The following is a 12,929-nucleotide window of genomic DNA, read 5'->3' as shown; positions in this document are numbered from 1 at the left end:
TATCAATTGCTCCCTCTTCGTGTGCCAGGCCCTGTGCGAAGCGTTGTATATGTCTGATGTCACTTAAACCTCACCACAGGGAGGTACAAATGAGAAAACCAAGTGTAGTGAGGTTAAGTAACTTGTCCAAGATCACATGGCTGGTAGCTGTCAGAATCAGAACCGGAATCCAGGTCTGGCAAGTAGGACTTGCCTTAGGACTCAGCGGTCATGTTCTTTACTGTTATGCTAAAATGTCTTGTGACATATGACTCATTTAGAGATTGACATTGTGATCTTTTAAAAAGCTTATTTTATTTTTACTTTAGACAGGCTTGTCCATTTTGCGGAAAAATGGAGCTGGCCCAGCTGGGAAGCAGGAAACCAAAACCGAAGTAAAAGAAGCCGGAGGCACTAAGTGTGCCACAAGGAGAAACAAGTTAGAACCGAATGCGGTTTAGAGGTATCAACGACCTTCCCTGTAAGGAAAGGGAGATTTTTGACATTGCAAATGACTTGCCCAAGATCATGCAATCTGTAACTGGTAAGCAGCAAAACTGGGACTTGTACCCACCAGCATTCACTGCCGTAGTTTTGAACTATATTAAGGTTCAGAACTTAACGATGGTTTTTCAGGACCATAGTCCTATGAGTATTAAGGATTTAGATATGCATGTCGATGCATATATACGATGGCTAAGTTTAGGAGGATGGACTAGATGGTTTTCTTTAGATGTCTGCCTGGCATGTGACTGATGACACAATTGGTTCAACAAGCATTCTATTCGGTGTCAAGCATTGTGGAAGAATCTTATTGCACCTTGGTTACTCAATTTAGCCTATAGATACCCATTTCTGGTTTTAGTCTGAACGCCAGACATCCAGAAGTCTGCCATTGGATGCTTTTGCTGCTTGCAAATGTTTTCTGCCTCGCTGCTCTGCCTACTTCTCTTGTCTCCTCAAAGATCAGTGGAAGGAGAGAAGATTCTGGAAACGCAGGCCATGTGCCAGCTCTCTTCTCTAACACCGTGTCCTAGCATAACCTGTTCTGCTGCTGAGTCCTCAGTGAGAGAGGATGCCGGCATGGCCGCTTGGCCAGCCCTCAGGGTGTTAGGGAGGAAGACAGCAGAAACCCAGGGACTGCCATGGTGGAGACGGAGCAATCCAACCCCCGAGGCGCGGGGAGCAGATGAAGGAAAGGATGCTCTGGGAGGCACACCAGAGCAGAGGCGAGCTCCCACCAGTTTCTGTGTGAGGATACACATTTGGCCTCCAGAAGCGCCTGAGTATCTGCTCCGGCAGCCCGACTGGAATGTCAGCCCTTCACACGTAGAAGGTATGTAACAAAACCCTGTCAAGTGAATCTGTCAGCAAGAGAGAGCCGGGACACACCAGAACCAGGACATACTGATTTAATTCAGTTTGTCCACAAAGCCCTGAACCTGTCTCTCACCATACGTACATCTAAGTGTTTTTAGGCGGCGTGCACGTTGGTTTACAGCTCCTACAAGGAGTGCCTAGGGACTGGAGGGCATTAGGGAGGAATTTCTGCTTGGAAATGATCTTTTACCTAATCTTTTAAGATACATATTCTTTAAGTTATCTTTAAGGTATAGGTTTATTATGATTCTTTTGTCACTTTACTCTCAATTATAATTTAAGCTTCCTGATGGGAGAGGCCATCATATCTATTTCTTTAGAATCTTTGGCCGTGCCTCACCCAGGGCTGAGTCAGTCTCAGTGTAAGCTCCTTTAACGAACAAATAAATGACATCTTGGTATAGAAAGGGAGAAAGGGGAGGAGAAGGTGGTCATTTATTCAGGTACCGGTCAGATCTAATCCTGTTTGTTTTCTGAGGCTTAATCAGGTCATTGAATGAAAAGATGCTCAGCGTCATTGGTTATTAGGAAAATGCAAATCAAAACCACTCCACACTCACTAGAATGACTATAATAAAATAGGTGGACAATAGTAAGTGTTGGTGAAGAAATGAGAAGCCTCATACATTGCTGGTGGGAATGTAAATTGGTGCAGCTGTTTTGTAAAGTAGTTGGCAGTTCCTCAGAAAGTTAAACATAGAATTACCATATGACCCAGAAATCTCATCCTATACTCAAGAGAATTGAAAACATATGTCTACACAAAAACTTGTACATGTAATACACAATAGCATCATTCACAATAGCCAAAAAAGTGGAAACAACCCAAGTATCCACCAAATGATGAATATGGTATTCACACAATGGAATATTATTTACCCATAAAAAGTCACAAGTTCTGACACGTGCTATGACATGGATGAATCTTGAAAACATTATGCCAAATGAAAGAAACCAGACATGAAAGTCCATCTATTGTATGATTTTATTCCATTTCATTTCCATGTGAATAGTGCAGATTAGCAAATCCAGAGAGACAGAAAATTGACTGGCCAGGGCTGGGGAGAGGAAGGAATGGGGAGTGACTGCTTAATGGGTACAGGGTTTCTTTTCAGGATAATGAACATATTCTGGAATTACACAGTGGCTATGGTTGTACAACTTTGTGAGTATATTAGACATTACTGAATTGTACTATTTGAAAGGGTGAATTTTAGGATATGTGAATTATAGCTCAATTTTAAAAAAGAAAAAACTTAAGGTCAATGAATAGTTTGATAAACTTATTCTGTTCCCTTTCTTTGCTTTTTTTTTTTTTTTGGAAATGTGAACACATAGTTTTGCGATGACCTCAATAAAGATCACCTATCAACCACTGTATCTGAAAATGAGACATCTGTATATTCACCATTTGCTCTGGTCACCTAAGACTTTTGTGTAAAATTAGTGATATTTCCATCTTGAGAGTTAGCTTCAATTTGCTCTCCTATTAAATGCTATTGTAACATGTAACATCTAAAATATAATATAGAGCTGGATGTGTATTAAGTGCTTTCTGATGCCTAAATTACTCTAAGGTTTTTATTTTATAGCTATTTACTTATAAGAATTTTAGTGAGGTATAACTGACATACAGTAAGTTGTATGTAAAGTGTATAATTTGATAAGTTTTGACATAGGTATACAATCATGGGGTGATACCACAATAAAGATGGTGAACACACCCACCACCCTCAGAAGTTTCCACGTGCCCCTTCGTAATCTCTTCCTCCTGCCCTGCCCCACACCATGCGACCACTGATCTGCTCTCTGTTGTTGTAGATTAGTTTGCACTCTCTAGAATTTTATGCAAATGGAATCATATAGTAAGTATTTTTTTTTTTTTGGTCTGGCTTTTTTTTACTGAGCATAATTATTTTAAGATTCATCCATAATTATTTTGAGGTTTATACATAGTCTATTTCTTTTTATTGCTGACTATTATTCATTGTATGAAAACCACAGTTTTATCCATTCATGTGTTGATGAACATTGGAGTTGTTCACAGTCTCTGGCTCTTAAAAATAGAGCAGTTATAAACATTTATGTACAAGTCTGTGCCAGGACATAGATTTTATTTTTTTCCCCTTGGGTAAACACCTAGGAGTAGAACAGCTAGGTCATGTGGTTAGTGTATATTTAATGTTTTGAGAGACTGTCAGAACTGTTTTCCAAAGTGATTGTACCATTTTACATTTCCACCAACAGTGTATGAGAGCCCCTCCTTCAAATAGAAATATCTTTTAATGAAAACGAAGACCAAGGAGAGGATTAAACAATTGATTCAGAAGAGGTGCCTATGGGCCAACATGAGCTCTTTGAAAAACAGTGAAAAGTGAAAGAAATGAAACCACTTTTTGATGTTGCTTAAATGTGTCTGGTTTAAGCATCTAATTTCCAAATGGTAAACATGCCACCTACAAGTACCTTCCTTTGTGCTCACTTACCCAATTTTATTACGAACAATGGGAAACAACAGAGTAGGAATAATACAATTGCTTCTGAAATGACAATGTAAGGCGCTAATGATAATCTCCTTCCATTTCTGGAGGAAAAGAACTTTAAATGTAGAGCAGTTGGCAGGTTGCACACTTAATTCCAATTAGTTCCTTCCTGGAGTATTTGCTTACATAAAACACTGTGAGCTATTCAAGTCTGAGGCCAACATTGTGGGACCAGAGGAAAATTGTGCTTAGACAAGACGATGCATTTCCTAAAGAGGCGCTGAACTAGGCAGGGCCAATCTAACAATGGATAATTTTCCTAATTACACAGAGGCTAATCTGCAAAAACATTTAATTAGGAACTTTAAAAAAGAGTCTGTATTAGAAGGGAAGCAGAATTATTTAAATGCAGGTAATGTCAAAGGTGCTATAAAGGCTCTCCACAGAGCAGGTGACCTCCTACATGTTTTAGAACAGGAACTGGAAATACAGTGGCATAAGCACCATTGTAAACGGCAACCATATGCTTGACCTGGGTATTGGGATGATGGGGAGTGGTGGAGAGTATGGCGAACTGGAAAGAGTACACGCTTCTTTTAAAGGGAAGTTATTCAGTCTCTAATAATCATTATCTTGCAATAAGTACAGGCCCAATGTTACTAGATCTGATTTTTCAATACAAGACAAAAATCTGAATTTTTAGGTGCAATCAGACTTTTAAATGTTAGCAATAATTTTTTTTTTTAATTGCAGTGTGAGTCAAAAAGAACATATGTGCAGACCAGACAGGGCTTGTTGGCTGCCAGCTTATAACCTCTGGCAGTGGAGGAGTTTTGGGATGGCTCTCTCTCCAAATAGTTTCACTCATGACATTGATTGAAATTCTTTCTGATGGGGCAGAGGCTTACCTCCTCTTCGCATTAAGATTTCCTGTTAAAATGCAAAATAGTTCCAAGTATACTTTTTTCTTTAGCCATTAAACAAATAATCAGCCATTAATATCTTAGCTGAAGTTGAATTAAGTCTTTAGAAACTTAAAGTTATAAAGGAGACCCAAAAAGGGTTTCTCTGTATAGCACGTGGTTACAGATGGCCATTCTGCTGTTGCTCACGTAATTCTGGGGGTGGAAAGTTGAGAGCATCTACTCCATTGCTGGAAAGCTTTAGTTGTAAAAGTTGCGTGTGTTAAGCTAAAAGCCGCCTCCTTGAATTCCTCCCCAATCTCTCCATGGTGGTCTCCTGAAGCTATTTGTAGTAAGCCTAATTATTCCTTTCTGCATGGGAATTCTCCCAATATCCTTGTGAGTGTCTCAAGTCTTTGTCTAAATCTCTGTGGTCACTCTGGTCCTTCCTCATCCCACAAGCATCTCATTAGCACCTCTTTGAGCAGATCTCTGCTATAGTGTTTCACGCGTGGTTTCGTAATTTGTCCGAACACATGACTATCTCCTAGAGCAGACTGTGAGTTTCATGGGGGGTTGGGACCAAGCACGCATGTTGGTACTCAAATCTTTTCATATTGCTTGGTACAGAGTAGACATTAAGAAGTGATGGAAAGAAAGAAGGAAGGGAGGGAAGAAGGAAGGAAGGAAGGAAGGAAGGGAGGAAGGAAGGAAGCAAGGGAGGAAAGAATCAGTGACTGGAGTCTTGGAAGCTTGACTATCCTGTGTTCTCCTGTAAATGGACCTTGAGAGCTTGTTCGGAGGTTGTAGCAGGGGAGCACAGCTACTTGTACATCCTTGACTGAAGAATGGACCCTACTGAGGAAGGTCATCCTCTTCCACTGAGCATGCAGCTTCAGGAGGGATACACATGGGAGGGAGGAAGGGGCCACCTGCCTAGCCAGCCAGATCAGCTGAATCAACTCTGGCTATCAATGGGGTGACAGATGTTGCAGCTGGGCTGCCCTCACATCCTGAATGAATTATTAATATGGTTTCCAGTTCCATCACCACTACTACTAGGAACATGCCTTTGTCAATGCCATTTTTAAAATATGGGACTTGGAACCATGGTCTGAACTTGGAATAGTGGAGCATGGTATTAGCTCTCTTGCCCTGGACACTGGATGGCTATTGATGCGCTCTAAGATTGCATCAGCTTTTTTTTTGTCAGAGGCATTCTTGTTGGCTCTCAAGATACCTATGCTTCTCCTCGCTTTTTCTTTTTCTTTGCATGAACTGTTACTAAGTCAGGTTTCTCTAAACCTGCTTGTACATGAAACTGACGATTTGCAAGTTCAGCATCTTATATTTGTCCCATTAAATTTCACCCTATTATTTGCAGCCCAACACAGAAAGATCTGTGTTGGATCTCAGTTTTACTGTCCACCCAGTGCATTATCTCACTGCCTGTCTCAGAGCTCTGTTTGCTGTCAGAACCATGGCTGTTGCTGAGTTGTTGGTGAGAGCCAGCTGAGATCCCTGTCTTGGGAGAATGCAGTCATCAGCATAGCGTGTCTTAAGTGGACAGGCCAGGGTGGGGCTCCACAGCAGGGGCTGCTCTGGGGGCCAGGGAAGGGAAGTAATTCAGAGAGTGAGGGGAGGAAGCAGAGAGGAAAGGTTTTTGATGAAAGCAAGTTCTATCTTCTTCACAGATCTGTCTAGGGCTTAGTCTCAACATTTTTTTTTTACAAATATGAACAATGAACTTTACAAATATGAATAATATTTCCTTGTTCATGTTCTCCTCCAGTACGTATTGAGTTAATGAATCATTTTGCAGCTACTCTGAACTCTACCAAGGCTTCCCCAATTTTCTTTCAGTAGAGAAACATACAGGCATGTTTTTCTCATCTAGGTGTGATATTATCAACATCATGATTCTCATATTGACCTTCAATCCTTATTAAAATGATACTGATGATAATAATGTCACCTTGCTTTGTTGTAACAGTTTATGCTTTTTAAAGCACTTTCACATAAATCCCTGGCCCTGGCTCCTCGCAGTGGCCTAATGAAAATCACACAGGGGGTATGCTTAGGTCTACTTGACAGGAGTTCACAGCCCTGGACAATGAAATGGCCTCCAATGCTTCATGAAAGCCATGCTTACTCCAGGGAATGATCAGCGACAGACCTTTAAGGGAATCCTTGGAAGAACTTTTGGTGTAAGGATATCTTGTGAAAGTTTTATTTTCTTCTTAGTAAACTTATTCTCTAATCTACATGTTTTAATCCTAATGATTCTAATTCAAGAGAGGTGGGAGCTTGCTTTTTCAAAACCTAGGCTAGGTCCCATCACTGTGTCTTGTATTAATTTTTTTATAAGAAATAAAGGAAATGGAAGGGATGGATTGGGAGTTTGGGGTTAGCGGATGCAAACTAGTATATGTAGAATGGATATAGAACAAGGTCCTACTGTATAGCACAGGGAACTATATTCAATATTGTGTGATAAACCATAATGGAAAAGAATATAAAAAAGAATGTATATATGTAGTTATAACTGAATCAATTTTCTGTACAGCAGAAATTAACACAACATTGTAAATCAACTACATGTCAATTAGAAAAAAGAAATAAAATAAATAGAATTGGATAGTTTACTCTGATACAGGAAACTATTGTTTGTCCATAAAATATGGGATATTGCACATAAGCCAGAGATTTTAAAAATATTTAAAGAAAGATTCCTTGGATTGGATTTACCAGAGATCTATTTTATTGGTTCTACCAAAGAAACAGCTCCTGGGATAATTAAGCAGTGGAATTGTTTTAATTTGTTTAAGTTTATTAATGCTTTTAAATATTTTTTCTTATATTTTCCTTAGTTTTAAAAATATCTTTTATTTAATTATTTTTCTTTTCCATTACATAAGAAACATACTGAAAACTATGAATTTGCTAGGATCAGATCTTGTGGACCCTGGTATTTCTGTGCCATATTCATTACGTTTATATATGTGGTCTTTTTACTGTCTTGAACACCTCAGTGGTAAGTAAAGGAGATTTTGGTTTACTGATCTTTTTTTTTTTTTTTTTTTTGCAGTACATGGGCCTCTCACTCTTGTGGCCTCTCCCATTGCGGAGCACAGGCTCTGGACGCGCAGGCTCAGCAGCCATGGCTCACACGTCCAGCCGCTCCGCGGCATGTGGGATCTTCCCAGACCGGGGCACAAACTCGTGTCCCCTGCATCGGCAGGCAGACTCCCAGCCACTGCGCCACCAGGGAAGCCCGGTTTACTAATCTTTGATTCAAGAATTATTTAAGAAGATACTCAATCCGAGTGTTTGAAATCTGGTGGGCTTTTGGGGCCTTGTTCTGTCTTTGGCTATTTCTAATTCTGCTTCATTTAAAATAGTTCAAAGTTCTGATAACTTCTTGAGATTAGGTGAAAGTAGTTAATAAGGGTCGAATGAGCAAAAATCGGTACATTGTTTGTTTAAGGAATGTATGAATCAAGACATTCGGTCAACATTTATTGACCACCTATTAAGTACCACGGACTCTGTTAGGCAATGGGAAGTGGAGAGAAATAAGATTCCTTCTCTGTCCCCAAGAACCCTACAGATTATGCTAGTGAATTAACAGAAGCTGTATTCATTGTCTTTAGATGTTCTGATTCAGTACAAGGTTGCAAAACATCCAGTAGGATTGCTAAACTGCAAGTCTGGGGTTTTTCTTCATGAATGAGATAACTGCACAATTAAGGAACTCCCCTGTTTTCTAATTGTTTTAAAGTAAAGGAGTTATAAAAATTGTGGAGACAGATTTACCTTGAAGCTAATGAACCCTAGTTAAGCCTCCTGGCACTGGGCTCATGTGGTCATATGCTTTTGTAAATTTGCAGAGGTAAGATTTTTCAATTCCTTTTCTTAAGAATGTTCTCCTGGACCTGTCTTTGTGGCAACCACATTTGTTCCTGCCATCTGTGTTACCAGGTAGCAGTGTATTTAAAGGTCAATAGATAATCTTTGTTGATTGCTTTTCTTCAGGAAATTTACACGTCTCTGAATAGTCAGTCTCCAAGTACTGCTAACAACTTTAAACGTTTACATATATACTTAGTGTTTTGTTGTTGGCACATACTAGTCACTACATCTAACTCCTTGAAAAGTGTTTCAACTATTCTAAAATAGAGCCAAGAAACTGGAATGGAATCCTCAAGGAATTACCTCATTTATACCAATAAAATATGCCATAAAGAATAAAACTGTACAGTGTTTGAAAAAGCTTGAAAGTTCTTCCTCACTCCTTATGGGGTTGCATGATATATTTTCTATGACAAATTAATAATTGGCATTTGGGGGCTTCCCTGGTAGCACAGTGGTTGGGGGTCTGCCTGCCGATGCAGGGGATGCGGGTTCGTGCCCCAGTCCGGGAGGATCCCACATGCCGCGGAGCGGCTGGGCCCGTGAGCCATGGCCGCTGAGCCTGCGTGTCCGGAGCCTGTGCTCCGCGACGGGAGAGGCCACGGCGGTGGGAGGCCCGCGTACGGCCAAAAAATAATAATAATAATTGGCACTTGGTATTTTAGGAGACTAGAAAGGCGATGTTAACAGTGAACTCTCAACGGTGAAATACTACAGGTCCTGGAGCACAGGAACTCATGGAGAGAAAGTTTATCCTTTTTGTATCACCAGCACTTACCACAGTGCCTGGCATTCAGTAGGTGCCTGACAGTACTTTTTAAATAAGAGTGATGGGAAACCTGTCAGGAATTATACAAAGAGAGCCAGAATGGTTGAAATTTTAGGCAGTCCATTATAATACAAAACAACAGTAAGAATGTGATTTTGATCAGTTAGAGAAAATACTGTGACTCAGAGAAGGCTGACTCTTTGTATAAGTGGAGGCTTGCTGTATTAACGATAAAATTATAATGGCCTTTTACTGGGATAATTGGCGTAGCCTATCAACATTTTGTGAGGAATTGTAGATTAAGCAATTAATTATGATCAACATATTAATTACGGAGAGAGGTTCAGCACTGATTAAATAATTAAAAATACCAACATTTCAGAGGTGGCCTATGATCACTGTGATGGCTGCCATGAGGATGTAGGGTTAGACTCCACTTGTATCCAGAGAGGGGTACTGATGGTGATGTGTGGGAATCCAGTATTTCTGTAATACTCCCAAATTAGTTCCCATGAAAGGAGCGAATTTAGATAGGCTTTTCCAAACTTTCAAACAACTGGCATGTTGATTCCTTATTCCCTTTTTTCCCTAGAAGCAAATTTATTCAGCAGTTTCTACTCCTCTTTTTCCCCCTCCCCTTTCCTGCCCCACCTCCCTTCTTCTCTACTGATGATGTAAACATGTGACTTGAATTCAAAATCTCATTATTTGTGTGACAGCGATTAGCATTTAATTTCAATTTACCTCCTGCACAGATGGTGGATGGTTCAGCCGCTAGAATTTCGATGCAGGACTTCTTCAAAATCTAGGAGGAGAGGAAATCAAAAAAGTCAAAGCACAGTTTATTTTGTTAAAACAGAAAAGTGGGGTTTGCTTTTAGCTACCAAGATAGGAAGGCTCAGGGACATTATGTTGTAGTGGGTGGGTAAGTGGAGGATAACATTTTTACTAGTATCATTAATGTCAAGCATTCAATGAGCCAGCACTGCGCTAGATGCTTCCGGGTATCCCCAAAATCCATAGGAATTATTCATTCATTTGATCTTTAGGCAGATATTTATTGAGTCTATGATACACCAGTCCTAGTTATAGAGAGGTTTAACATCTAGTTGAGGAAATGGGACCTACGCTTGAAAAGAAAAATAACAATGGCCCAGCCTATGTGGTAGGTGCCAGGGTGAAGCGGCAGACGGTAGGAGCTACAGAGTTCATGGGGGAAATCACTGAGGGCTGCTCCATGGGGAAGGGCTTCCTGGAAGAGGTGGGTGCTGAGGGTAGGACTCAGTCAAGTGGGGAGGAGTAAGTTAGGGGAAGGTTAAGGTCCAAGCAGGGAGTGGCATTTGCAAAGATGAGAAACTAGAAATACATAGACCTCTTTAGCTGGAACAAAGGAGCTGGAACAGTAGAAAAACGAGTGATAATAGATAAGCTGGAGAAGTAGGATGGAGATGGCCAGCCCTCTAGAGGGGATACATGTTCAGATTACTCAGAGAGTTCCCTTCTAGTTAGAGAAGTGGAAATGTTGCAGGAGAAGGAGGGCTTTGAAGGTGGCTTGCTGTGCCTCGCTCTTTAGGAGGACCTTACTTGCATGGAAATGTAGTCTTCCGCCCAAGTGAGTCTTGTAGGGTTGAGTGGAGAGTCTGGAGGACCCCATGACCGCACAGGGAATTAATAATGAAGGCTTCTTCTGGCAAAAGCAGGGTACCTGACTGGTAGGGTTCAAGCTTTTCTCCACCATTTCTGAATGCCGTCTCTTATTGCATAATGATTCTAAAATTTCGACCAAGCATTTTAAACAAGTATAGGACACTGAGTTAATTTACCAAGCAAAGGCAGTATCTTTATTTGGGTTTTACTTAATTTGGAAATTGAGATGGTTCAGAGGCCTGAAGGAAACTCTCTCTCTATTTATGAAAGGGGCATTTGTTAAAGGAATTAAGAGTGAAGTAAAATGTAAAGTCCATAAAAGAAAACAGCATCTTTTAGCATTGGGAAACACCCATTTACTTGTATGGATGTATTGATTTATATAGGCTTCTTTGTTCCAGCTTAAGTGACACACACACCACAAGATACAATCAAATAAAATACAATAAATTCAACAGGGGGGGAAATGGATTAAAGGGAAAATAAGGGGAAGATGAAGTAAGGAGTGAGAATAGCACAGAAAAATACATTTTTTGATTACGTATTATTAAGAGCTTATTTCCTTGCTAGGAGCAGCTCGTGAATTTAGTTCTAAGCTTTCTAGTAGCAAATGAGAAGGGCAGACAATATTTATGAGATTCTCAATCTGAAGAATGAAAACAAACCAGTTTCTCAGAAGAGATAATATTTACCCATTCCAGAGAGAAATCTGGGCGTCCTCATAGAGAAGCATTGTGAAAGGAAGTGAACGACATGCTTGAGAAAATTATTCTCTGATGTACAGATGACAGAACATTCAAATGCAGTCATTGAAACAGGCTCCCTCACAACCATGGGTCTTAGGTAATTCTCTATACCTGAGAGTAATAAGAAGCAGCACAGTCCTCCCTGTCTTCAGGAGGATTGGTCCAGGACCCCCGCAGACAGCAAAATCAGAGGATGCTCATGTCCCTTATATAAAATGGCGGAGTATTTGCATATAACCTACACGCATTCTTCCATATACTTTAAATGATCTCCAGACTGCTTATAATACATAATACAATGGACATGCTAATGTAAATATTTACCAGCACGAAGCAAATTCAAGTTCTGCTTTTTGGAACTTTCTGGATTTTTTCCCCCAATATTTTTGATCCCCAGTTGGTTGAATCTGCAGATGTGGAACCCACGGATACAGAGGGCAGCCTGTATTTCTTTTTCTTGACAATTCTAAAATCCAGATTTCCAGCTGACATTTTTTTCCTGCCATTATTTCTGATTCTTTTACAATTTAAAGGCATTTTCGTATTTTGATTCCTCTATCTGTTTTCAGCTTCTGCCTCATTCCACAGTTCCTTTTTGTCAGTGTTTGCCTTATTTCTTCTCCCTCTGGCTTACCCAGTCACCGTCCATCTCAAACATAGGTGCAGCCTCAGTTCTCCCTGGTCCCCAAGGATCTGCCATCACCTCTGAGCCCTTCACTGACATTCTGACTGGGGATCAGGGACCCCAAGGATGTATCCTGGACATCCATGTTTTGCTTCTGGCTTTTCCATCCTGCCTTTCCAGTGGTCAATTGGTCGTTTAGATGCAGCAGCACCCTAGGACTGGGGCTTGCCAAAATCTTCATCCAGATCCTTGCCAGTGACTCATACCCCAGATAACAACTGCCCTATCTGAGCTGTGATGACAGTCCACTCCCCTCTCCCCCCAGTTTGCTGCCATTGGGCTCCTCCTGGCTGAAGGGCCACCTTAGCTACTGGTTGGCATAACTCAGAGAGGCAGGAACGCCCTTCAACATGTCTTCAGGCATAAATCTCTTAATAGGCCACATTGGGAGATCCAGAATTAACCCATATGGAGAACTTTATTAAA

At 40.6% G+C, this 12,929-nt stretch overlaps 1 protein-coding gene across 1 annotated transcript in view; it reads right to left on the bottom strand.

The window, feature by feature from the left end:
- ANTXR1 (ANTXR cell adhesion molecule 1) overlaps nt 1–12,929 on the bottom strand; it is a gene marked incomplete at its 3' end in the record, with an annotated part of 240,981 nt that overhangs the window by 151,071 nt on the left and 76,981 nt on the right. Inside the window, exon 9 of the mRNA XM_082851989.1 lies at nt 10,170–10,230. Within this exon, the coding sequence (XP_082708115.1) occupies nt 10,170–10,230 (61 nt within the window). The remainder of the gene's footprint in view (nt 1–10,169; nt 10,231–12,929) is intronic.

Source organism: Leucopleurus acutus (assembly GCF_964270905.1).
Source record: "Leucopleurus acutus genome assembly, chromosome: 12".
Classification (NCBI taxonomy): domain Eukaryota; kingdom Metazoa; phylum Chordata; class Mammalia; order Artiodactyla; family Delphinidae; genus Leucopleurus; species Leucopleurus acutus.
The sequence above is the reverse complement of the archived record's forward strand: the minus strand, read 5'-3'. Positions and strand labels throughout refer to the sequence as shown.